General features: G+C 40.9%; 1 protein-coding gene across 3 annotated transcripts in view; it reads left to right on the forward strand.

Moving 5' to 3' along the window:
• The window catches only part of lmo3 (LIM domain only 3), a 48,023-nt gene extending 39,279 nt beyond the window's left edge, over positions 1-8,744 (forward strand). For all 3 annotated transcript variants that reach the window (XM_018697241.2, XM_018697242.2, XM_018697240.2), the window contains exon 4: positions 6,435-8,744. In XM_018697241.2, coding sequence (XP_018552757.1) covers positions 6,435-6,540 — 106 coding nt within the window. In that variant the 3' untranslated portion in view covers positions 6,541-8,744. The remainder of the gene's footprint in view (positions 1-6,434) is intronic.
• Positions 8,745-27,930: the final 19,186 nt, after the last annotated feature.

Consider the following 27,930-nt stretch of genomic DNA (forward strand, 5'->3'; position numbering starts at 1 on the left):
ATGGCCCAGAGATTTCTCTGTGGAACATTGTCATAAAATGTGAAATCTGATAAACAGAGCAGGCAATCACGAGGTCACAAAGGGTCACACAGTGTAATTATCCATTGCTCCTGCAGGTCACCCACAGCCCATGTTGGCGTTTGAAGGTTGAATTGCTACAACCGAGCATGAACATACAGCTACCCCCACCACACACACACACACACTCTCCCTCATGCATCTATCCAGCTTTGGGTAGCTTTTAGGGTATGTCCACACCACTGTATCACACAGAGCAGGGACATGAAATGGTAGGACTGTCCAGGTCAGGTTGGACATGTCACTGCAATCATGACCTGTGACCTCTCTCTTTTTCTTTGTCATCATCACCATCAAATTGTCACCTTCTTTTTCTTGCCATGAAAGAAGACTTCAGAGTGGAATAAATGGAACAGTCTAACCAGTTATCTTTCTTGTGTATCTACCAGAGCGCAAAAGGCTTTCCCCCTCTTTTTTCACCCTATGCATGACTTTGAAATGGTATCAAGCTGAGGGGAGTGAATAGCTCTGTCCCTGGTCTATCAGTGAAAATATAGGATCTTACATTGGCTCTGATTGCTCATGTCTGCAACCACTGTGGCCTTACTCTGTTAAACTGGACATAAATCTACCGCCGTGACCTTCCCACCAGTCAGACCTGTTATTTTCCTACCTGAGCTGGGGAAAGGAAGCGCCACTGTGGTCTTAGAGCCAAAGGTGCTACAAGCTGGTTTTGAGGAGAGGGGATGTGTTGGTGAGGGTGGGGGTGTTGGGAATAGGAAAGTGATATGAGACTCCATCCAGCAAGCAGTTAGCCACAGATCAGCCCTGGGGGACAGCTAATCGATAGGGCTGTCGTCCAGCCTCATCATCTAGCCAGTGCTGGCCCAATTTCCCCCTGATGAGCTGGAGGCCACAGTCTAGGGAGGCTGGAGGAAGGTTAGAGTAGAGGGGAGAAGAGGAGAGCAGGATGGGTGACAGTGCAGGGGAAGGTCAGTGCTGATATAGGGAGGAGGCTCCATACTGGAGCTTTGGAGGGGAAAAACTGACACCAATTGGATTCAGAACAGCTAAGTTCAACAACTGGTGCCTTGTATGTCGTGAGTTAGGCTTGTTAGACAGGGGCCTAATAGGCAATAAGGGACACAGTTGTCACTTTGTGTATGATTGGTGTTGAGGACTCAGAGTCTGTGCAGCCAGCCTAGGAGAGAACACAATTCAACTACATAATCCTACACTATGGAGAAAAACGTAAAAAAATAAAAACAAATTAGATATAAATAAATGTCAGTTTTTCCTGGGGATGACAGAATCTGTTTCAACCAAGAGCCAATTCAAAATGCCCAAATGCTCAAAAGATCCTAGCTGTGTACCACTGAATTTTAAGACTCTCCGCATCAACTTGTAGTGTGCATGTTATTAGTCTAGATTGTAGCTGGATTTCTGTAGGGGCTGCCTTTTTCAAAGGAAGAACCTCTGGAAGGCAATAACCTTGCTAAACCTAGTGAAATGTGAGGCAGCATTTAAATCAGATTTACAATGTGTCTACATCAAAGGTGTTTTTCATTCATCTGTCTCATTTGTGTCAGTCCAGCTGTATACACAGGTCACAGAACAACTCACCTTTTACTTGCATTATAAATACAAGCTGAGATATATTTTTATGTTCCAAGTCCATGTCCCTGGGTTGTATGAGTGTAAGTACAGTGATTGCATATTTGGGTACCGAGTGCTTCGCAAATGTGGGTCTCTCATGCCACTGTCTCATAACTGAATGTAGATTCTTCTATGGAGTTTATACTGTGGTAGGGTCATACCAAGGTGCAGAAGGTGCAAGAGGCTAACATGATGGCTTCAAACCTGACATCTGTGAGTGCTAAGATAACAGAAACAATAAAACACAACAGCAGTGAATGTTTAACTCCAAAGATGGAGACAGAATGAATAAAAAATGTCAATCTCCTCCTTTTCCAAATGTGAAATTATATTCACTACATTACATTCCCCAAAGAAAATCTCATCTTCAGCACGTCCTTGTGCTGCCACTGTCTGGTTACCCAGCAGCAATCTGCCAGAGAAGATTTACAACACACTGTTACAATTAAGCATCAGTGTCATAGGGCCAAGTGTTTCTGAACCTGTATGCATCCTAACAGTAATTAGATTTGGTGCAGTTGAGACTATTTTCGCTCTTTGACAATCTCCCTGTTTCTTCATTTGAGTGGAAAGTGAATACTCTAGTTAACACGAGCCCCCGAGGCAAATAGCTGGCATCGCAATACATCTTTTAAGTGTGTGCCTGTGGAAGCCATTCTTTCTCTTCCTACAACAATAGGTCTCTAAAGACTCATTAGTCACAGTCACCTCTAAGTAAAGGAAGGAAGATGGAGGGAAGAAACTGAAGGCAGCAAAGGTAGAGGGGAAGACAGCACTCACTGTAAACTTAGAAACCATGATTCGATTGCACACACTAATATTAGACATACTGTACTTGTGAGAGCAGATGTGATGTTTAGAGAGACCTTTAATGAAGGCGGTGCCATAGCTAGTTCTTGTGATGAGTAGCAGTGAGCAGCAACATGTGTATAGGTACAGGTAGGTGATGAAATAAAGGAAAAATCTGAGTAAAAAAGTGGAACATATGGTGAAAATTAGTGTGAAAATTATGTAAACCACATGGTCTTGATAGTCTCCAGATTTTAACCTAACTGCACACCTATATGAGATTTTGAAGAGGCATGTTACAGTGCCCGTATGCTTCAAATGAACTTGGATAGGCATTTGGCAGTTGGATAGGCATTTATGTGGAATTTTGAGAGGTCAGCAAAGCCCCCGGTTCAACAGCACTCAGGTATTATAATTATAAATGTTAACCTGCCAAATGCACATGTTAATGTTAGCCGTTTAACTATTAGCAGTTAGCCAATAGCCGCATTAGCCATCTGTTAACAAGATTGCGGTTAGCGGCTATAGCTAATAATGAAACGTTAATGTGAGAGCTAGACCGCAAACGTTATCAGTCCTGCCCCTCTGTAACATTAATAGACATTAATAGAGTGCAAATTAAAGCGGATACCACAATTATTTGTGTCTGAAAAGTGTTATGTTTCTCTTAAAGTCCCAGACTGGAGGTGAGAAAAGCCGACCAGCAAATAAACAGCCTTCCCTACCAACTCTATTTGATCAGCAGCAAAAATAGGGTGCCAAGTCCCCAAGCCCCCAGGGCTGTACCTGAGTACATTTGTATGGACAACCTAACCTCTCAGACAACTTAAAATTTTAGTATTGTAACAACCCCATAAGATATGTCATCCAAAAACATGTAAAGAGGTTTTTACTGTATCTGTTTTTAATGGCCACACTGCAGTGTGTGTGGCTTGAGAGCCTGCCACCATAAACTTAAATACACTAGGGCTGAGACATGTTTATGGAATAACAGCACACACTTTGAGACAGTCTCTCTCAAAAGCAGCTAAGGAGTATTTAGGTTAGCTCCAAACCTCTGAATCACTGAATCACTGCCCACAGCCAAGATCCCTCTGAAATTTTAAATAGATCTGGTGTTGCGTTCATTAAAAATGCCTGCCTCAGCTGGAAGAAAAAACCAACCAATCGCAGCTTTGCAGGTGGGATTAAAAAACAGGATGTCAACCTCCGTTGAAAATGTATGACTGAAGTATGACTGAAATCCAAACTGCAGGTTTTGCAACTGTGCAAAAAGACAACAACAACAACAAAAAAATGATGTAGGTCTACAGAGAAATGACTAACCACCTTTAAATCAACACACACACACACACACACACACATGCACACACACACACATATATATATACGATTTGAATAAAGAAAATATATTATTATTATTATTTATAAGTTATATTAAATTATATTATTCTGCATCTATAATTTTTTATCATTTCAGAAAAAAATTCAGAATCCAAACCTAATAAAATCTGCTGTATTTGTATATTTACATCTCTATCTCAGGCATACAACAAAATCCCACAGTCTTCATGGGCAGATGGATTTGTATTTGTATAGTGTTTTTGCAAATCTGCATGATATTCCTTCATACACAACAATTACAGACATACACATTTGTAAAAACATTAAATCATAATTAGATAAAAATAAGATAAGATCTCAAAAATTACTGGGTAAATGAAGACAATGTATGCCTCACCTTTTTATCAGAATATTTCCATTTATTCAGTTTATCACTCTGCACTGAAAGCTGCACACAGCAACACAAACACAAACAGTGGAAATACTGGGGCATTACAAGGTGTTTTATTAGACATGCCTGTGATGGGCTCAGTGTAATAGCCCCATCATAATTGGTGCACATATGTCACATATGCTGTTGACATTTCACCAAGCAGAAACAATTGGGCTATGGGTGAAATAATAGCAGGGAGGGATGAGAGGTGTGGGAAGAGGGAAGAAGGAGAGGAAGAGGATGACAAAGAGGGAGAGCTGGTACAAGTAGTGGAGAGAAGGTAAAAAAATAAAGGAGATAAAGCTAAAGTGGGAGTGAACATATCATTTAAACAGAACATATTTTGGAGTGGATGAATGAAACAGGCCTTTGCCTTGACTCAATCACTGTTTCAAACAGTGCAGATGATGGATGTGAGTCATCTATGTTTAGTTTGCTAATAAAGGTGTGAAGTGTCCTGGCATTAACCAGATATGTTAGACAAAAATTACACTGCAGGCTAAACGTTTCCATCTGCTGAAAAAAAAAAGCTGAATTAGGAGATGATCCTGCACAGTTGAGGAAAGAAAGCTACAACTCAGAAACAAAAAGTATAATTTTATAATTTATCAGAGTTCAGACAATTATTCACCTGTGTTATAAACTATGTCCAAGTCTCCAGTCAAAGCTGTCTCAGGGCAATAAGAAATATTTTCAAGACCTTTCATTTAAATTCCTTCTTGTTCAGATTTTTCAGATGATCTTTATAGTATAATGATGTATAAAGTATAATGTGAAGTGAAAGAGGCAAAAAACCTAATGAAGTCATGAGAGAAGAAGACTAAACATTACTCTTGTATTGGACACAATTGTGCTGAGGCCACTCTTCTCTTAGACAGAAAATATTACATTAAATGATATTCTATTCTATAAAGGGGTTTTAGCATCCACCCCCCTGGACTCACACTCTGCATGAAGGCTTTAAATTATAATTTTTAAACAATAAATATTAACAAAAAATTTATTACCCCTTGTTTTTAGGCTATAAGTCTCACTTCTGTAATTTTGGAGAAAACAGGTCAATATGTATTTGTCAGCCATGACAGAGAGAATTTTTTTTAAATTTAGCTTAAAAAACATTAGCTGGGTGAAGCTGATTTTATCAGCAGAGTTTACCTGATGAGTCATTCATTTCTAAAAGTACTGCAGGTTGGCAGGAAGGCATCCCTAAAATCCTACCTACTGTTATGTACTTTATCCTCATTTCATCCATTCCATCCGTTCATGAATTCAAAAAAGTACTTCAGCTTTACATCATATCTCGTTCAAAATAAATGTCATCTCTTCCTCAGAACATTTGGCTTTTTTCAAGAAACACACCATTCTCACTCTCAGTATTTTGTGCCAATACCTACGGTGTATTTGAATCCTGCTAATTGGTCCCAAGAGGATGTAACAAATCATTCTCTCAATCTGCCCTGCAGCCCTGAATAAATGCTACAAACAGCCTGAGCTCGTCAGGTACCTGAGTTGCATCTGCTGTGTGCAGCTCCCAGCACTGAACTCAGCAGTCTTGACATCCAGGGAAGTCAAACGGAGGCGAGACTCACTGTCCCCTTACCCCCACCCCAGCTCCACCTCCCCACTGGTAAACATTGGCACTGCTGCTTTCTGACCTTGTCCAACCTGCACTTTGGAGGAGATAAGCAGCCCTCAGGGCAATACAGCTGAGTTACCTCTCTTACATGTTCAACATAATCTCCACTTGGTGCTGTGCTGAAAGGTCAAGCGTAACTGTGGGCTCCCCTGGCTGGAGCAGGAAAGGATTGCCATGGTCAGTAAGGGGTAGGGGGATGGGGGTGGTTCTGTAGTAGCTGCAGGTGGAAAGGAACCCTGGCCTGAAACAGAGATAATTCCATTCGTATACACCAGAGCCCCTTCTCTACTCAAAGTAACCCCCACCCCCTAAGCCCTGTATTTCCCACCTTGTAATTGAGTGGACTGTTTCCTGGAGGAGAACTCCTCGTTTGCACACGGCACCGCTGCAGCTGAAGGGGGTTATGGTAGCTAAGGTAGAGATTCTTCACAATAGTCACAAAGCTGCTGCTGCAGCAGGCTGGGCCTGCTAGCCTACAGCTGAGTACTAATGATGAGATTCTGGCTTTGATGTTTATGTAAACCCCCACCCCCTCCTCTGTCTCTTTGTGTGGTGCAGGTTTTGTGTGGGAGACAAATTTTTCCTGAAGAACAACATGATCCTATGCCAGACAGACTACGAGGAGGGGCTGATGAAGGAGGGCTACGCTCCCCAGGTCCGCTGACCCTCATAGGCCAACATGGAGGAGGAGGAGGAGGAAGAGGAGGAGTGGGAGAAAGAGAGAGACTGAAGGAGAGCTTGCAATCACACAACAAAAAGCACTATTGCCTCCTGTTCATCTCCTGTCCCCCACATGTACATAACTAAGTGAGCCTCCCTGGGAGGGGACACATTCTGCTGTACAAAATAGCCATAGACACGCCAGTGTGGCAGGGAAAGGCCCTGGAAGCATACAACAAACTACAACTACGAAAAAAACTGTTTGTCTATTTCTTTGTTTGTGACTGATGGATGCTGCCTCTTTCCTTCTGGCCAATAAACGCCGGCCTTGTTGGAAAAAGAAAAATTAACCCACCCAAAACCAGACTTGTCTCACTTCATCTGGACAGACTGCATCCAACCTGACTGCATAGTCCAACAACTTCTACTTGAATCTAAAACACACTGAGGTATCGTCAATCGATGTAATTTTGAGATAAAGACCTTTTTACTGTATGATATCAGATTAAAAACACAGTGAATGTAAACTGAAGAGCGGCAAACATAATGCCTTTGGATGCTTGAGTTGTTGTTGTTGTTGTTGTTGTGTGTGTGTGTGTGTGTGTGTGTGTGTGTGTGTGTGTGTTTTAGGATCTCTCTTCAGGTTGAGGACTTATCTGCCATGCAGTCTCACAAGGCTTGGTCTGGTCCATGTAATGCTTTCAGGACTTTAGGGTTCCACAGCTGATCACAAGGATTTCAACATGCCAATAGTTGCTAACATTATGACATAATCAGTGCTTTTCTTTTGTCAGATGAAATTTCTCTCTACATTAATATACTTGAGGTACTTGAGGTAAAAGTGTGATTGGCTGTTGAGATTGGCTGTGAATGTCAATGAAAAGACTATTTCTCATCAAAGTAAGTGGCTTTTGAAAACAATAAAGCTGCTCTAATCAGCATTTGTTAATAAATTAACAATGGATAAAATGACATCTATTTTCTAATGTAAAAGGCATCCCTGGTAGTGAAACTACAGATTATCATAAAATAATTTCCCCATTGTGGGACTACCACAATGGGGAAATTTACATCATCATCTAACTCTCAGCTCTGAGCTTTTCAGCCAAACCAAGAGTTAGCAAGTAGCTGGTGAAGAAAGTGGAGTACGGTGCAGCTAAGGAGCCAGATACTTTTCACAGGAGTTGTTGGAGACAAAACCAGACTAAAAGGAGGATTGGATGGACATTCACCAGGTGGAGACAAACAGCTCCAGTGAGATGCTAAAGTTGCTCTTTGTCTGCTGGATGTGTAAATAGGAAACTGTTTGCCCCATGCTGATAGTATATTATGTCAGAAGTTATGTTTTTAATTTGTTCTGCAGCCCCCAAGTGGCCAAAAAACAAACAAACAAACAATTAAACAATTAAAGTAGCTTTAAATGTTCTGGACCAGACTTAATGCCTGCAGAAAAACACCTGGCTATGTGAGACCTTTCAGGTGGTGACAAGAGTCAGGTCAATTCCTGAAATGCATTCCATCAGAACTACTTTCAGCAGTATCTGGGCAGCCTGGGTTTGGACTGTGACTACAGGCTCTGTTCTTGTGAAGACAGGCTGTGTATTTTTTGCTGAAACAGACTTTTTGTATTTATTAAAATCTTGCTTTCACAGCGGTCAAACTGAAATATGGAGAGATTCGCATGGAGGCAAGTTGTTGTAGTGGTTGTAGGGGTGTAGGGATCAGTCTGGGTTGGTTACTTTTTGTACACTATTTATTTGATAAACATTCAGTGCACCACCAGTTGTCCATAATTTGGTTGTTTGACATGCTGGTACTTGAATCTAATCAGTGATTTCTCAATCACCGGCTTAATGTTGAGGAAGGCTCTGTAATTTTCCACACAGCTTTGGGTTCATTTAACTGGCCAGTCAATGGTTCCCTGCTGTAGAGGAGTTTCATCCTCTTCAAACAAACAAACCATTGATATTTCTGTATTAAATATCAGCTTGTGACAGTGCTCTGCACCATTTCTTAGCTGGAAAAGATCCTTCTCTAATTTGTAAATTATGGGTGTACATAAAAGAAATATTCACTTTTGCTTGCTGTTGTACAATGATTTCTTTTTATGTGTCATCCAGCATGAGATGTTTATTTTTAGGACAACACTTGTAAATACTGTAATTGTAATAATTTTAAGCACAAATGTAATACAGTTTTATTGTGTTAACAGTGAGTGTGGTGTCTTTTTTCTGACATTCTTATAAGTTTGACTGTTTTTTCAATGATTGTAAGACAGAGTTTCATATCTGAAGAGAGTCTGCTTTTATACTTCTATGTTTACTGAATCAACTAAAGCTAAATGTCTCACACAAGAGCAGAACATTACCAATCCACCACCAGAGTAAGCCAGCAAAGCATGTTGCAGTCTATGACATATGACTAAAAGTAAAGATAATTTCCTCAGTTTATTGTCTCTGGTGCTTGTAAAATGTCCTTCTTAGTTTTGCTAAAATGAAAGGGAGCTCACAGAGCCTCAGAGTAAAGATCCTTGGTTTCAGGGTTGAAATTTTCCATTCAAATAAGATATTTGCACATTTTTCAAATTCATCTTTTGTTCAGCTCAAAATACACAATAGGCTTTCTTCTTGACAGAGTTAAAAGTGGATTTTCTATTTTGGTGCTGTCATGTGTCTCACATGGAACAAGAGAAAAGCCAACACTTCATTCATACTTTGCCATTAGCAGACGAAGAGGCACCATCTATCTCCTCATGGGTTATTTCAACTAATTACCTGGATTTCAATTTAGAATCATCTGGGATGTCGAGGTAAAACATTTGGATTAAAGTTATTGCTCTCATTAGTGAGGTGCTTCTAAAGTGCCCTGTGAAGTTTGTCGACACCACATTACAGAGCATAATATCCAGGCCAATTAAGCTAATTGAATTTCCTTATCCACAGACACAAAGAAGAGAGAGAAACTCTTTGATTAGGCACAAGCTGTTGAAAGTCCTTTAGTAGATGAAAACACTCAGAGTAGATGGAGATTACAGTATAGTCAAATTAAAAGAGTGTGGCAACCATTGAGAGGAATTCTCACAAACTGCAGACATGTGTCATGTATTATTATGGCTCAGCTGCCCTGGATTCAGATGTTAACCCCTGAGTCCTGCTGCTAATAATGTGACATCGTTACTGCTATGTTGTCTGTGGCCAAAGGGATGATGCAACACAATGTGATGACCCTCTGCACCATTACAACATATGCAAATAAATGCAGGTGATGTTTGAGCAAATGTATGTCTTTTGTTGGCCCAGGAGAAGTTTACCATAGAATACTATAAGCATTTACCAATCTATAACAGATGAACTGAGCATTACGGTAGAAACAGTGTTTTCAATACTGGTTCATGGAAGGTAGAGTTAACAGTTTGAGAATGAGGCTACCAATAGCCACTATGTTATGATTTAAAAATGTTATTTTTAAATCATATGGAGGAATTTTTAAACCATGACTGTCATGTACTCTGGAGAAGCTGGGAACATGTCTCCACCACTTTTTGAAATGGCTGGTTTTGTACCCATCACTTTTTGAAAGCTTAATTTGTTTTTGTTTTTAATTCTGAAAAATAGCTTAACTAACAAATGAGAACGGTCTGAGAAAGCTTTACACTAAGTAGTTGTAATCAACAACTGTATAGTGTCCAGAGAAGCTAAGGTTGCAGCATAATAGTGTTGGAGGGCCGTGTTCTGCTTTCGTTGCTGCAGAGGAAAGCTTCTGATTATGAATGCCACCACAATGTCTCACTACCATCTTTCATCAACACAGCGATCCAAGCCGCAAAGGCTGGTATACAAGCCAGGCTAAGTTAGCCTTGGGCCACACCACCTACCTCACCTGTGCATGATGGTCTCACCTGAACTGCTGCAGTTCACACACAAGAGTGTGTCCATGCTGCCAGTCCAAACCTTAATCTAAAGAAACCAGTGTACTCTCAACTACAGTTCAAGCCAAAAAGCTAGAAAATGTAACAATGTTCTTACATATCAACCTGTACCTAAACTTTGCACTTTACACACAGAATTAATCATGAGTGGATGAACTTAACCCATGAACTCTTATGAACTCTGTATCTGTAACGTTAAATAAAAAGTATCACCGGCATTGAAACAACAAGACAGTTTAACCTAACAATTGAAGAGATTGACTTATGTGTAGCTTAACTAACGTTGTTAACATTATTCCTTCAGCTGTTTTCAGATGCACTGCATAGGTCACAGCACAGGTGAACAGTGCTATGTACTCCTTTTGCCCCTGGTCTTGGACCTGGAAAGTCCACATTCTCCAAGACTCTGTAATCCAGAGTCTTGGCAGGGGTGTTGTTATCTGCTGCACGGGTTTTACTATCCATCTCTAAGAGGTGGTACAAGCTGTAGTGATCCTGTTTACCTCTTCTCACACTCTTGGGATCCAATACTTGTTTCATATTTGCACTAGAATGTCTCTCATGCATGAAGGCATCACCTGATCATGACTGTGTTTGATCAGCATTTTGGATAGTGATTGGAGGAAAGGACCCATGGATGCTGCTCACTTAAGGATGAAGTTCATCATGTTTTGTCCAGCTTTCTTTGCATCTATTTTTCTTTGGAAACCTTGATTTGGTGTTTCCAAAATCAATTGTCTTTCAACCTCTGACAGACCCTTAGTTGACAGCTCTCCTTGTTTCCTTTCCTTTGAGTGAGAGTTGTGGATGAATTGTTTGATCCAGGCTGACTCAGAATTCAGTTTTAAGTTTACTGTAATTCTCTTGAATAACTTGAATAGGATCCTTGTGATGTCTCTTCTGTGTTCCTGGACTCTGACAGTGGTAAACCTCTGCTCAGCTTTTATCTGGCCTTCACAGAGCTCTCCATCAGATGGCTCTGGCTGCACTGCTGAACTTGCGAATGAGGGCCCTGATTACCAGAGTTCCTCTTCTTTCAGTTTTGAGGCTGTCTGACTTCTTTCTTGTTTAAGAGATACAATGATGTGATGTATAAAGATTATGTGACTATTTTCAGCATAGAACATGCAAAGAGATCCCAGATACTGAACACTGAAACTAGACACACTAACAGAACAGACAGCCATGTGCCTCAGGTTCCAGGGTGAAGTCAGAGCCCCCTTGCACTTCAGACGAATTTGTGGTCCACTCAGAGTATTTATGTTGCTGTAAGCAAAGATAATTTAGTGGGCCTGGGAGTGGAACACAGACTCAGGTGGCAAGTTTATCTGGATTTACCGTAAAAGGAAGTTGAACCAGAGCAGGTAAGTTTAAGGCTGTAAAATGAATGAGGTGAGCAGGTGAGGAGGGGCAGAGCAATGACTGCCTTCAAGAAGGAAGAGTTGGACACAACAGTGGTTTTTGCATAAAACAGTAAACCTTTGGCCTTTCATTCACACAACAACAGCATTTTGGGGCCTAAAAATGCAAACTTTTAAAACGAGGTTCCAGAGTGTAATCTTTTGAAAATCGAATAGCTATGTGCGAAGAGAGAAACAACAACAGCAATGGTGGACTATTTAGCTTTGTTTGTGCTGCAGACTCATCAAGTTACATCACCACCTACCGGCCAAGGAGGAGGCCAAGAGCAGCTGGGGGGTGGGGGGCAGAGTAGCAAGATGGAGATGGCTGGGCTTAAAATGAGCAATAGGTAGGCAGGCAGTCAGACAGGGAATGATCCTGGAGCACAAGAGAAAAAATAGTTAGGAAAAGGCAACTCAGAAGGAAGTAACAAAACTAGAGAACTCACTAGAAAACTGACCTGAACTGAAAAGAAGACTGAACAATCTGACTGGAAAGCTGGATTTAAGTAAGTACTGCAGAACTGATGGGATAATGAGGAGCAGGTGCACTGGCTGCATTCAGGATAGCAGAGCTTTCAACAGAGTTTCAACAACGTCAATCTCAAAATTTTGCTTTTTATTGTCATTATTCTGGAGGATAGACTTGTACATATATATTAGATTTCCTCTTCTGATTCTTGCAGGCCTTTCAGGTCTATACACAGTTAATAGCATTACCACTTACAGTACACAAACCAATCCAATTCAATCCGTTAGCCTCATAGGAATACAGATATGTCAATAATGCAGTGAACCACATTGAATATTTATTCTGCCTACAAGTTACAAGTTACTTGTGTCTGAGCTAAAGTCAGCTCCCTCTTACTCTCTTGTGTCTGTCTGAGATTTGGGGTTTTCCGTTACAAAAGCACTCAGCTTTACCAAAGGGAAGGCTGAACTGGGAGGCACAATGCTGTGTTTTATTTAAAACTCTTTATTACAATATAAACCACTCACAGCTCAGCAGGGCCATGAGCCATGGGGCTATGAGATGTGCACTCCTCTCCCTCCAGAAGAAAAGAAATAAACATCAAAGTAGAAGATACCCTGTGAAAAGTAAAGAAATTGAAAAAGCAACAAAGTCAGCTGTGTCCCTGGCAGCTACAGTGAGCTGACAAAGCACAAAAAAAACAGAGAGCCCAAGCTCTCCCACATTAGGGTCCATAGTCATTAAGACCATTTAGAAAAAGCATTAACTGCCAGGCTGTGTATCGTTAGCGTCTTCATCCCTGTGTCACAGCTGACCCTGGAGTAAGCATTGGGTGTGCAGTTAGCCCTGCTCTCCTTTGCCAAACTGCTCCAGGGGCAAAAATAATGATCTTCACAGACATGCCAATGCTATCTGAACCAGATAACACTGCTTTAATGACTCCTTATCCTTTGGCCCTTTCAAGGAGATGGGCGCCCTGGCAAATATATTCCCGATGTTGGGTCATTAACTCTTTATTGCAGGGATAATGGACTTTTGTATTTTTGGTCTGATTTGAGTGTAGTACCCAACTGAGTACAACCCTTTGAAAGATTAGTCAGCCCTGAGTAACATTGCACAACACTCAGGTCACCATTACTGATTCACCAGTCAAAACCAATTATGACATTTGCTCTATAAAAAGAAAAGACAAACATCAAATGAATATAGTATTGTCTGGATAATGACTGTGAAGTTCATTCACTAGACTCACTTTTGCACCAGTTATTTTGAGGCCTTAGTGTCAGTCACAGTAGAGGAGGGGAGCAGGGAGCAGTAAATTCCATACTATGTTCTTTAGTTTTATAAGTAATACTCAAAGTTAACTATGGTATTAGGAATGCAGCTGCTGCTACACCTCAGCCATGGTTGTCAAACATCCCTGACTGAGGTGTAGAGAAATGCCATGCTTAATTTAATATGGATATTTGTGGCCCCCACAGAGTGTGTCCCGCTAAATCTGCTGATCCCCTGAGCTTTATTCTGCCACTACTCAACCAGGTCTGTGATAAGGTATCTTCAAAACTAGTAGCTGTATTTATGTGAAATTTTCCAAATGATGAAAAAAAGTACACAAGTGATACATAAGATTTAAAGATTTAATGAATAGACGGAGGATAAATCCCAATGTTGTTAATGATTCCTGACCTGTCAGTAGTACAACATTTGACCTTCAACACAACAAACAAATACTAGAACACAGTTCCCTTCATATATTTATTTAGGTTACCATCAGGCACATCATTTCACACACACACAAATGTCTCACAAATACATTTTTAGATTGCTTTTAAAGTTGTTGAGTAGGTTCATGCTCACAATAAGATGAAACTTATGTTGTTTCCTTTAAAGCCACTGTGTGGCCAAAGTGTAAATGTGCAGTGACGGCACCTGAGAGTGTCATACTAGTTGCAATGCCCCTGCAGTGTAGTAGCAGTGAGAACGCAGCATCCTCTGACTGTGCTCCAGTCTCATAAAATCCAACATACTTTTCTCTTTTCTGCCACCAGGTGTCGTTGCAAAGTTGGCTCCTCATCACTTTTCTACGTTGATGCAGAGAAGAAACCCAAAGCAGCTTGTATATTGTCTCACTGTATTTCATATTATACAGGCACTGCACTGAATAAATAATCCTAATGTTTGACATAGGCTTTCAGACATTCAGTCAAAGATGTATTAATCATGGTTAACACAGTACCACACGTTAAGGAAATATTAAACACTATGTTCTTTGTGAACACTTATTTGTCACTCACACACAGTGTGATATATCACACTCCTCTGTCATTAAGTTATATTTATGTTGACTTTGTCAGACGATTGAAGTTATAAAACAGCCATTAACTAATTTTATAAGCAACCACCATGCAATTATTACTGTTGAGGCCCGCTCTAATTCTGTGTGTTTCTATCTGCTCTGATGTCTGACATCAAAAACACAAACGCATGTAAATGAGAATAAATATATTGTTAACTCGGCTGCATTAGAACACAATGGAGGTGACCACAAAGAGGACAGATGGAAGGTGGGAAAGAATAGACAGAGATAGTTATTCATATTTGAACAAACAGTAACAGTCCTACTATCAGTGTGGCTGTTAGAGCCCTGTCACACTGGGAAGAGGCACAGCAAAATGTATTTGCATGCTCTTGTGAAGGAAAGTGGTTTTTGACTATGGGAGCCCTTAACTGGTTAACTGGACAATAAGACAATAAGTGAAAATATCTGTATTTCTTATTATATCAGGGATTAAGGTTATATATAACTGCATGATGCAATACAGCCAATATGATTTCTTCCTCCATTCTGGACCCTTCACTTCTCAGACTGCAGTTGCTCAAGGATGCAAATTCACTCTTCTCAGAGTTCACCAGAGTTTAACTCTGCAAAAGCACAAGACGAATGATGCCATGACTGAGCTCTAAGAATAGCAAAGTTGTTCACTCTGTCAAACATGTATGTCTAGTAGCTGTAATGAACAGTGAACACAGTCTTCCAGCTTGCTAGAAGGGTCTTTGAATTTTAAATTTGATCAGATTGCCTACCCACTTGCTATTGTTTAAATACATTCTACAAAGGTTCTTCAATAGATTACATTTGTAATGTTGTGTAATTATCTGACTACTATTTATAGTTGAACATTGTGTATCATAGCGTCTCTTCAGAAAAGACAACTAGCTCATTATTGACATTCTAGATAGAAAAAAATGTCAATGTCTCTGAATCAATTAGCAGCCCATTGATTGTGTAGTTGCATCTCAAACACATGTTCGAGTACTAATCTGACCCAGTCAACTGATTTTCTATTCAGAAGGCATTAAGCAAGTTATCACCACTGAGGAATCTGCCGTTAGCCTCGCTGCAGTCAGGATTCTGCAGCCATTCAGCTTCCTGGGTCTCAGAAATCTTTATTTTGATGTAGCAGGTTAATCTCTAGCAGATGCCCTTTTAGGCCTCAGTCTGCCATCTCAACCATGCAAGGAAAATTACTGCAATCCACCCACTCACACACAGCACAGCTGACCAGCAGAGGCCAGGCACTGCAATGCTATTTTAAGTGTCTCAGTGATAAAAGTCAACCTCTAGTGGTGCTAAGAGAAATATTAATGTTCTTTTCAGATGGCTCCGCTGATGTCAATACTATCGTATCTCAAACACTGAGAACTTGTTTGTTTGTTCAGATATGATTCATGTTGAATCAAAAGAAGCAGCTGAAGCTGTAGTGTGTTTACTGAATCAAACATCCAATCTGGTCATGCTGCTTCGATACGAAGGTGGGGGTTCGCCTTCTCTCTTTCTTCCAGTTAGTAACAGAGATCTGTGGATTTCTGTTTGTTTGTTGCCCTGGTTTCTCCCACTGCCAGTGTCACAGCAATCAAAGCTGGATGCACTCAGAACAGGGGGAAACGGTGCCACCCTTTCCATTCTCCGTCGCCGGCACACAGACACTGTGTGTTTACGATGTGCTGTTTTCATATGACCTAATCTCAAACAAATTGGAAAGATGATTGTCATCTGCAGGGGGGCATGAGCTGCATTATTCTCAACAATAACCTTCAGAAAACCTTTCAGGAGGAAAAAAGAAAAAAAAATCAAGAGGCGGATTATTCAAAAGGCAATTTTCACCCAGCTCATTTGGTGGAGAAGCATTGTGTGATGAAACGTCTTATTTTGTTGTGTGAAATGGCGGAGGAGACTCAAAGGCACTGCTCCCTCTCTCTCTCCTCCCCTCTCTCTAGAGGATAAGTGTAATCAAACAGGGCAGATGGGGGATCTGAGGAGAAATGTGTGTATCAGCGATAAACTGAGGTGCAGTTTTAGAAAATACAGAAAACAATAGGCTTTCTACATACACACCACACACACACTCATGAACTCTTATCTTACATGTATAAACAGGCAATGGAAACCTAAAGGTATGTGTGCAAGACACCATATATGACCAAAGGTATATGGACACCCCTGTGTATTTTTTGTCTCAAGCTGCTTCTCCAGGCCTCTCAGTTCCAGTGAGGGGAAATGTTTCAGCATACAGTGACATTTTAAACAATAATGTTTGGGGTAGGTCCCTTCCTGTCTCAACATGAGAACAGCATTCCCATGCATAAAGCCAGCTCCACAAAAAAATGGTTTTCCCCATTTGGCTGAAGCTCTTGACTGGTCTGTACAGAGCCCTGACCTCAACCCCATTCAACAGCTATGGGATTAACCAGAATGCAGAATGCAAGCAGAGACTTAACATCCAACATCACACCAGACCACACTGAAGCTGGATTTATAGTTAACCGTGCTTGACATTCCCCACAATTTATATATCTCTCATTTACAGTACAAATTTATAGAACTGGAGTTACATCCAGGTAACGTCTCATGTTATTTCACTGTCTGAAACACACAGGGGAGAACAGAAACAGTGGTAATATATAAATGCACTATGTGTAATGTGAAAGGGGTCAGTAATAGCAATAAAGGCTTAGACAATAATCACCAGTCTTGACTCTAGAAACCAGCTAGTGGAGCACCTAGCAGCTTAAGAGTTGGTGGCGACCAAATTATAGCAAAAAAGAAAAATATTCAGAATCAGAATCAGACTTTATTGCCAAGTAAGTTTGCACATACAAGGAATTTGTCTTGGTATATCAGTGCTAAAGAACAGTGATAGTAAAAAAAAAAAAAAAAAAGCAAAAAGCAAAAACTATATTTACAAGGAACATAAATATATACTCAGGGAGCATAAATATACAGAATTAAAATGTAGAGTGCAGATGTTTGAAGGTGGCAGTGATTGTCCGGAGAGATGTGCGTATAACATTAATGTAACATGTAGTTGGGGGTGGGGGGATTATAATCTGTGACAGTCTGTGTGTGTGTTGGGGGGTGGGGGGTGGGGGGTGGTCTTGTTGAGGAGCCCAGTTGCAAAGGGGAAGAAACTGTTCTTGTGCCATGAGGTCTTGGTTTCGATAGACTGCAACCTCCTGCCAGAAGGGAGTGTCCTGTCCTGAAGAGTTTGTGACCAGGGTGGGAGGGATCAGCCATGATCTTTCCTGCCCACCTCAGGGTCCTGGAGGTGTACAGGTCCTGGAGAGAAGGCAGGTTGCAGCCGATCACCTTCTAAGCAGACTGGATGACACATTGCAGTCTGCCTCTGTCCTTGGCAGTAGCAGCAGTGTACCAGATGGTGATGGAAGAGGTGAGGATGGACTCAATGATGGAGGTGTAGAAGTGCACCATCATAGTCCTTGGCAGGTTGAACTTCCGCAGGAAGTACATCCTCTGCTGGGCTTTCTTGATCAGGGAGCTGATGTTTAGCTCCCACTTGAGGTCCTGGGTGATGATGGTCCCCAGGAAACAGAAGGACTCCACAGTTCTAACTGGGGAGTCACACAGGATGATGAGGGAGGGTGAAGCTGTGTTCTTCCTAAAGTCTACAACCATCTCCACTGTCTTCACAGCATTTAGCTCCAGGTTGTTTTCATTGTACCACATGACCAGCTGATCAGTCTCCCTCCTGTAGGTAGACTCATCCCCACCAGAGATGAGCCCAATGAGGATGAGCACATGATGTGGTGTCTGGAGGTCAGGGAGAAGAGTAGAGGGAAGAGAACACAGCCTTGAGGGGAACCGGTGCTGATGGTGATGAGAGTCAGAGATGTGTTTTCCCAGCTTCACATGCTGCCTCCTGTCCAACAGGAAGTCTGTGATCCACCTGTAGATGGAGTCAGGCACGCTCAGCTGGGAGAGCTTGTCCTGTAGCAGTGCTGGAATGATGGTGTTAAAGGGAGAGCTGAAGTCCACAAACAAGATCCCGGTGTAGGTTCAGCTGATGTTGGTATTTACGGTGCAGCCAGAAAAACTCTGATTCCATGCTGCACATAGTGTGCTAACTGACATCGTAGCCAGTGTAGCTGTGGCTCAGTGGCTGTAGCTGAGAATAAAAAGTGTTTGTGAGCATGTCAGCCCATGACTATCTTATCTTGTTCTCCAGGAGGATGAAGGTAACTACTCTTACACTGAGAAGGAGAAGCACAGTTGCACAGAGGACTCACACTGGCAACTATGTCAGTAAGCACCATCCCTGCCCTCTTTTCCACTGCTCAGATGTTTTTGGCACCTTGTGGCATGGGATCCATTTTGCATTCCCACCCACCTTTAGCACAGTTCACGTGGTCAGACTCACCTAAGAAAGAGAAACTTTATCTGGTGATTTCCTAAACACAAAATCTCTTGCCTTAAAAGTATGTATAGTCTCTTTTCCAGGCTCTGGCAGGCTAATGGAAACCTGTGAAATCTGACAGGTCATCAGCATAGGTCCTCCCATTAACACTTGATGTGGACTTGTGGATTTGTCAGGTGTACTCCTGATACTCAGGAATACAGCATTAAGGACCTGGACCTGGCAATTTCAAACCTGTTATTTGCATAGTTTTTGTTGAATTTTGCACCTGCGACATCAGGTGAGAAAACCTGCAGAGGAACAGAACATTGTAAAGATACCATGTACCACAGAGGAAAGGATAAGCACAGTTTGTTTTCAAAAGTAAAGCAGTGAACACTGCTGCTAAACAGACTCAGTACCAGCTGGACGAACTGCACATTGTACAACAGCCAACTGAGAAGACAAGAGACTGGCTTTCAAAAGGTTGGATAGAAGAGCTGAGTGTTGGATTGGTTTGACAGATGATGTCATAAAACTATGATATGCTGGGTCACACAGGCATAAGGAACAAAAGCTTTACATGAGTGAGGATGGACTTTTCAGTTGAGATAGATGTGGCAGCAACAGCTCTGCACTACAGGAGGCAGCTTAGAAGAAGGGCAGTAGGTCAGAGGGGAGTAATGAGAGTCATATTTCTGAATCACAACTATCCTTCTCATGCACATACAGGTGACAAGGCAACTTATAGTCTGACAAGTCTAAGGTTGGTGTTGATGTAAGAGCACCCTTCAAGTCTTTGAATGTAGTGTCATATGTTCAGTCCATGGAACAGGTTCAGGTGCAGAGTTCAGTCTGCAGCAGGACGACAGAGTCCACTGCAGTTTACCTGTGAATCCAGTGTTGGCTGTAACTGCTCATGATTAAGAAAGAACACATTTCTGTCTTTGTGTGTGGACGAGGCGCTGCAGATGGCAGTGTGACCCTGAGAAGGCATCCATTTTCCAAAATGTGGACCATGTAAGTAACCCCAGGCTGGGGTTGGTCTGTCAAAGAGGTACTCTTTATCAGATCCAATGTAGTAGAAAAGTAGACTGGACACATCCCCAAAACATTTAGAGCTGGGTGGTACGGAGGCCAAATGGGTGAAATACAATTAATTGTTCTGCCTTGCTTAGCACAGGATCTTGAAGCTGGAGCTAAAATATCCTGTTCAAGGAGACTCAGTGACAGGAATAAATGCATTTAACTGCTTCTTACGATATCTGATAATAAGCAGATAGTAACTGCCCACAGTTTCTGAGTCACTTCATGAGGAGGAGCTGAGGTCACCAAGCCAAAAGGACTTTTGTGTTTAGTCTACAATAAAGACAGGTATAATACAGACTGTTGGTTGTTGGTTGCAAGGACTTATATGAGTTACTACATAAAACAGTTTACCAGTAATTCAGCAGTTACACATTTTAATACATTTTGCCACAGGTTCAGATACTCACACACTTCCACTGAATGTGGAACAGGTGTACACAGTTCAAATGAAGTTTTAAGAAAGTCTGAAGCAATTAAGCAGCTATTCAGAGTGAACAGATATAAACAACCAGTGGGGTTGCTAGAGGCACTGTGTGTGTGTGTGTGTGTGTGTGTGTGTTCAAATTAGGGAACTAGAGGTCTGCTTGTCTTCTGTGAAAAGCTGTCTCAAAACGTCCTGCTTTTAACTCAGACAAAACTGAAATGCTGATTATTGGCCCAGGTGCGATATAGACACCAGTTCAATCAAGTAACTATATCCCTTGACAACTGTGTGATTTCTCAAAGTACAACAGCCAAGAATCTGGGTGTCACATTTGATCCTGCTCTTTCCTTCGATCAGCACATTAAAGACATTACAAAGACTGCCTTTTTTCACCTACGCAATATAGCTAGGATTCGGCCTTTTCTCTCCATGGCAGATGCTGAAATTCTAGTTCGGGACTACCACGTACTACAATTTGTTCAAAATGCTGCAGCTAGAGTGCTAACCAAATCAAGAAGGTTTGACCACATTACTCCAATTTTAGCCTCCCTTCATTGCTCCCTATTCATGTTAGATCAGACTTTCAAGTGCTCCTAATGACTGATAAAATTCTAAATGGGCTAGCCCCCTCATACCTGTCTGATCTTCTTATATTCCCTCCCATGCTCTGCATTCTCAGAGTGCAGAGCTGCTATCTGTCCCCAGAGTTAAAAAAAATAGTCAGCAGGCTGCAGGGCCTTTTCCTATCAGACCCCCTTCTTCTGGAATAAGTAATTGTAATTAGACAGGCTGACTCAGTTGAGGCCTTTAAATCCAAAAAACTCATCTTTATGCCTTAAATTTTGGTTAGCATTTTATTATGATTCTTTTTTCAAGTTACCATTTTTCTGTTGGCGGGTTGGGTCAGTCTCAATGCATCAGTTAAGCTTAGTAGTTAGTAAATGTTGTCCATGATGTCCTGCCAACGAGATTACTATAAACCGTCTTAGTATCACTGCATCACTCTAACTGTGTGTTTCTTCCCTCAAGCACATTAGTGCCCAGGCTTATTATTCCTTTAGCTAAAATAATAATAATAACAACAACAACAACAACAACAACAACAACAACAACAACAACAATAATAATAATAATAATAATAATAATAATACTATTTACATTTTGACTTAGTCTGTGTATTTGCAATGTTGTCTTTCTCTTATCCCACCCCCCCACCCCCCTCTCTCTGTCTAAACCCAACCGGTCGAGGCAGATGACCGCCCACCTTGAGTCCAGTTCTGCTCGAGGTTTCTGCCTCTTAAAAGGAAGTTTTTCCTTGCCACAGTCACCTAGTGCTTGCTCATGGTGGGATCTGTTGGGTTTCTCTCTGTAAATTTTATAAGCTAAAGAGTATGGTCTAGACCTGCTCTATATGTACAGTGCCTCGGGATAACTTCTGTTGTGAATTGGCGCTATATAAATAAAACTGACTTGATCTGACTTGTGTTTGAGAGAGAGAGAGAGAGTTGGGGGGGGTCTGGTTTGTATCATATCAGTGGTCTCTGATGGTGACAGCCTGTTGTGGACTGTAACTAAGTGCATTTACTCAAGTTCTTTGCTTTGCTGTATGACCTCAAAGTACTTATACTTGTTTATTTCCAGTAAATGCTACTTCATAGGCTACTATTATTTCAATACATTTTACACATAAACATTATACTTTTTACTCCACTCCATTTACTTGTAATGGAGTATTTTTACACTCTGGTATTAGTATTTTTACTAAATAAAACTTCTAAATAGTTTTATTCTTCACAAATTAACTGTTGTACTCTTGTAGGCTTTTTTCTGTTTTAAAGCTGTGATTCACCTGCACAGTATTAGAAGCAAAGGCCTGTTTTTCAGTCTGCCCTGGAGAGTTGGTCACCCTCTCCTCAATATAACAAACACATATTAGGGCTTATATGTTTTAAATCAATCATAATGTTAGTATGTTTTTTTTTTCTAATATTGATATGTATCTCCATCCAGCAAATGTCTGCAAAATCACATTGAAAAAATGTCAGAATAGAATAATCAAAATGTTTAATCGAGTGAACTGTGTTACAGTCTTACACATGAAACAAAACTTTACAGAACTAATTTTAGTAGTTTTATATCATATTTTTTAATCCCTTAATTAGAACAGGAGAAATGTGTAAAACAATAAAGCAATATGCAATGCAACATTATTGCTCAACGCAATTACAAATAAATACAGACAAAACTGTTAAAACCATGTTCACAGATTGTTATAACCATGTCTAAATAGTTTTGCCCACATAGTGTATATACATACAAAAAACCATAATTAGAATGAAAGTATGAAAGCAAAGAGTAAAAAGAAAAGAAACTCCTGTAACCCTCAGTAACCTGTTATGTCTTTGTTTCAGGATTAAGATGTCCTGAATGTGCCCTGAATAGAATATTAACCTAAACTGTCCTTACTACAAAGCGGGCAGACTTGTTGTTTTTCAGTAATAGGTCCAGTGCACCACAAGGTCAGGATCTCTCTCTTCCAATCAGATCTTATGTAACATCACACGGAGGCCATAAACCCCATCATTAACTCACCCTGCACGTCTCACCCTGCTGCTCTGCTACTTCTCACAGCTGAGTGTGTTATTAAGGAGGCTGTGGACTGAGGATACGCTAACAACAGTGGTGAGCTCCTCAAATGAGTGGGCCTAGCTGTAATTGTGCAGTGGAAGTGCACAGGGGTTGGCTTGATCAGGACACTGGGCCTCCATCCTAATGGGTCCTCTGGAGACTCCAGGGCTGGTGCTCCTCCTGCCAATACAGCACTGTCCTCCTGACACCAGGAAATCTTGACGGGGGCCAGGGCCTCGCTGTAATTACTGTTCACCGTCCCGTCATAGAACCTGACACCCCTAATACCCTGGCAAGCCCCAGCCTGAAAGGCCAAGGTGGCCCTCAGAGGCCCACAGAGACTGATGGAGCTTCATTTCTAATCCACTGAAAAGCAGGAAGAGAAAAGTCAGTACGATTGTGGGGCTGGCACAGAAATTACCAGAAACTGCACCGTTAGTTGTAATAGCACACTGAGTGTCATGACAGCTTGTGATTGTTGTTAGATTCAGTCAGATAGCTGTGCTGTTTCTCAATAATAAATATATATTTATTTTTCAACATATTACTTTTCATACTTCATACAGCTGCTATTAACATGACTCTCATCATGCCCCTTCTTGGTGAGATGATTTTGCATTGGTGGAATTATGAAAGACATATTTTGGGCAGAGCAGGAGAGAAACAGAATGTGAGAGAGACAGAGTACAGAAGACAGGAGAGTGGGGTGCTTGTATTCGTCCCTAAAGATGGAACAGACCAGTTGAGTAGGACTGTCCCTGGAGAGTGGTTGGGCCAAAGCCATTGCCTGAGGCTCTACCCTGGGGCCTCTCTGCCACATACAGCACTACTAAGGCATGGGGACTTACCTGGGACTGCCGGTCAAACAAAGACACAAAAACTATGAGTTTGAAAAATCGATAGATGGCACATATCCTAAAAATACAGCAAATCACAGAGTGAATTACAATTTTAATCAACATGCTACAGAAAGGATTAAAAGGAATCAGCACAGCTCTATCCCATTTATACAGTGCATTCAGAAAGTATTTAGACCCCATCACTTTTTTAAAATGTGTTATGTTGCAGTCATCTGCTAATGTAATTTTGATTACTTTTTTCCTAATCAATCTACTCTTAATGCCCCACAATGACAAGGTGAAAACAGAATTTTAGAAAAATGTTATTAAGAACAAAACACAGAAATATTAAGTCTTCAGACTGTAAGCACCTTTGGCAGCAATTACAGTCTTGAGTCCTCTTGAGACTGCCCTGGCGAGCTTTACACACATGGATATGGGGATTTTCTGCCATTCTTCTCTGAATATCCTTGTAAACTCTGTCAGGTTTGATGAGGAGTCAAGTCAAGACAATTTTATTTATATAGCACCAATTCACAACAGACGTTATCCTGAGGCACTGTACATATAGAGCAGGTCTTCCTTCAAAAGGTCCCTGACAGCTCCTTCCTCCTCATGTCAGTTGTGAGACCTTACATACAGCCTTTGTATGTGAGGTCTCACTCCATGGTCTCACCCTATGGACTCCAATCAAGGTGTTGAAACATCTCAAAGATGGATGCTCTGCATGTACTCATTATAGGGGATGTTTTAGTATCACACTTCCATAAACTTGGAGGTCTTGATAGACACAAAAGAACTGACAGAGGCTAACTAACTTTTACTCTAGCTCCAAAAACACTGAATAGCACAATTTCCACATTTACATTCCTTAGATCCTCCTTCCCTGGTAAATGCCCACTGTGTATAGTTCAACTTGAGATCACCCGAATGACATCACAATAGCATTGTCAAAGGTTGTCCGGAGCCAAGGAAGAAATTATGCAATTGTTTTCACTGGCTGAGTAGTACTCCACATGAATCTGAACCTCATGTGTGAAGTTAGTAGTTAGTACCTTTTAAACGATAGACACTGATGGGTCACGTCCAAGTCAAGTCTGTTTCCAACCAGGTCTCATTGAGATTAAAAACCTCTTTCAAAAGAGTATCCTGGCCAAGACAGGTAGCAACTCAATTAACAGGGTTTCAGACACAGATATAACAATTTAGAATGTTAAATAAAGAATGAGCTATAGAATCGTAAAATATCAAAATTAAAATGTGTGTCACAAGTCCCTACATCAGGGATCAAACAGGGGCTAAATGGATCAGTCAGAACTCCTGCAGACAGATGTGTCTGCCTCCAGATCATGAAAAAATGGAACCAGTGAGACCAGCTCTCTGAGATTCAGGTCATTTTACGGTATACTCAATTCCTAAACAATTCCCAATTCAGTATAGGCAGATAGTAGGAATAAACTGTGGGAGCAAAGACAATAATTTTCCATACTTTTTTGAAGGATGTACATCTGTAGGTCGTAAAATGCAGACCAAGAATAGTCTTATAAATAAGAATATGCCAATGCATAAGTCTATGGGTGGACAAGACAGACCATCCAACCCGAGCATACAACAAGCATAGTATCATAGTATCAAGAAAAGATGTATAAGGAACCTTAGGAAGTCAGTTACTATGTGACCCCTGTGAGCCAATCACCTGCCACCTCCTGTATATAAACAAGACTTCCATGCTGTGATGAAGGCCACTAAGTTAACAGGTTTGTTGACATGGTCAGAATAAACTTGATCAAACTCTAACAAGAAAATGTGCAAACTTAGCTCTGCAGTAAACCCAGCTGTGTCTCAGAGTACGGTGGAGTGGTGGAGTGGATGGAGAGTCAGTGCTGTAGATTCATCAACACAATGAGAACAGTTCTCACAGTTCACCAGTCCCCTCTGATCAAAACATTCCAGCTATGTTCAGCTCTAACAAACATATGCATCATCAGCAACTTGCTAAATTCATTACCATTGCTAATAAAGGTTGAACTGGAACATCTGCTGCATTTGGTCTCCACCAATAACAAGAGTTTTTCATGTCTCTGGTTGGAAATAGGGAGGTTTTTATTTAAAATTTGGTCAGAAAAGGAGCTGTCCCATAAGACAACAATCACACTGGAACCCTAAAAACACCCCAATCAAAGCAACTCCTCCAAGACCTGTTTATTGGGGCTGGTTTTAAAAAGGTATCCCCCCCACCCCCACCCCCAAACTTAATCAAGCAATGGAGTGAGGAAACAAGGGGTAGTACATAAAAGTGTTGGGAATGGTAATGATGCCAAGTAATGATTTCCCTGGAGGAAATCTGATCTATTGCCACAGGGAAGAGATGGAGAAGAAAGACCTGGGGGAGGGAGGGGGAACCACATCAGCATTTTATGCAGGAGCACCTAAGCCATAGGAGAGGGGAGAGACCAAAATAATGGAGAGGAAAGCTTCATTAGCACCCTCTCTCTCTCTCTCTCTCTCTCTCTCTCCATTCTCTTCATCCCTCTTCTGTACTCGTAGCAGATAGCATGTATAAAGACAGAATTCTCAGGGGGAATGAAGGTCTAGCACAAGGTGAAATTAAACAGCTGAAAGGTATGATTTAACAATGTTTAAAACTCAATAAGTGGGAGGTAAACAATAAATTTGATGTCTGTGTCAGGAGGACAGGAAAAGGGGGCAAAAATCTCGTTATTGATCCCATCGTCAAAAATGAATCTGCTTCTCTGCACCTCCTGTAGAAGCTGGTGGACAGTAAAGAAATCAAAGCAGCTGATGGAACAGACCTCATCAGTGCTGCTCTCATTTCCTCTGGATGCAGTTTGACAATTTTCATTCAATTTAATCCAGATATTTATTTTTAACATTTTATTTAATCTTTACAGGGACAACTAATTTCAGACACACATACATCTATACAGCCTACTGCGGGAGCTAAATGCTAAATGTAAAACCCAGGCTGTATTTATGGGATTAGAGGAAAACCACAGATGATGAAATTAAATGCGCCCCACAACTTCAAGTATTGTGGATGTATCCTGATATATCACTTTTCTCTGTGCCACAGAGCTCCATTGTTTTCTAAAAACTGGGGGTCAAATTTGACCCGTTTTCAAGTTCAGATGTGCGAAACATACATCTGATCAAAACAAGGCTTCATTACACCCTTAGCAATGGCCTATGGAATACAATAATTATAATACATTTTTTTCTTTTTCTTTTTCTTCCTTTTTTTCTTTTTTAAATGTCTTTGGGAAAAGTTACATCAGTGGTGGTATGGGCCAAATTTGACTCAGTAGTAATGATAGGTAGTTAATGCAGAGAAATACAGAGCAAATGTTGCTAACCATAAATAACAATACTGTGTAATAATATTAAAATTAGGTTTCATGCCAAATTTGTAGTTGTAGAGTGGCACACAGAGAGGCAGAGATACAGATGCACTAATCAACATTTTTAAAAATTTACCGTATCAATGAGGTTGTAGTAACTGAACCTCTTAAATTAAAAAAAGGGTTAAAAATATTCTTGATCCAGACATTTTAGCCAACTATAGGGCTATATCCTATGTCTGTAGACTGCAAATGTGTAAGTGTATGGGTAGACAAGACAGACCATCTAACCTGAGCATACAACAAGCAATAGTGAATAAGGGCTTTAAAATTTATGATAAACCTTGGTGCTCTATGGTAGACAGTACTCAGAGTGTGTAAGCGAGGCAAAGATGCACACATATATATAACATAATCCTAAATGTAACCATAGTCCAGCACAGACGTAAAGGTGGAAAGGCAAGACTAAAAGAAAAAGTCAATTTCAACTGTTTTTTCATTGCTTGCTGAATACATGTAAAAGAAAGAAGCAACAATTACCATTATTAGATATTCTCTTCCAG

Source organism: Lates calcarifer, linkage group LG18, assembly GCF_001640805.2.
Source record: "Lates calcarifer isolate ASB-BC8 linkage group LG18, TLL_Latcal_v3, whole genome shotgun sequence".
Taxonomy (NCBI): domain Eukaryota; kingdom Metazoa; phylum Chordata; class Actinopteri; family Centropomidae; genus Lates; species Lates calcarifer.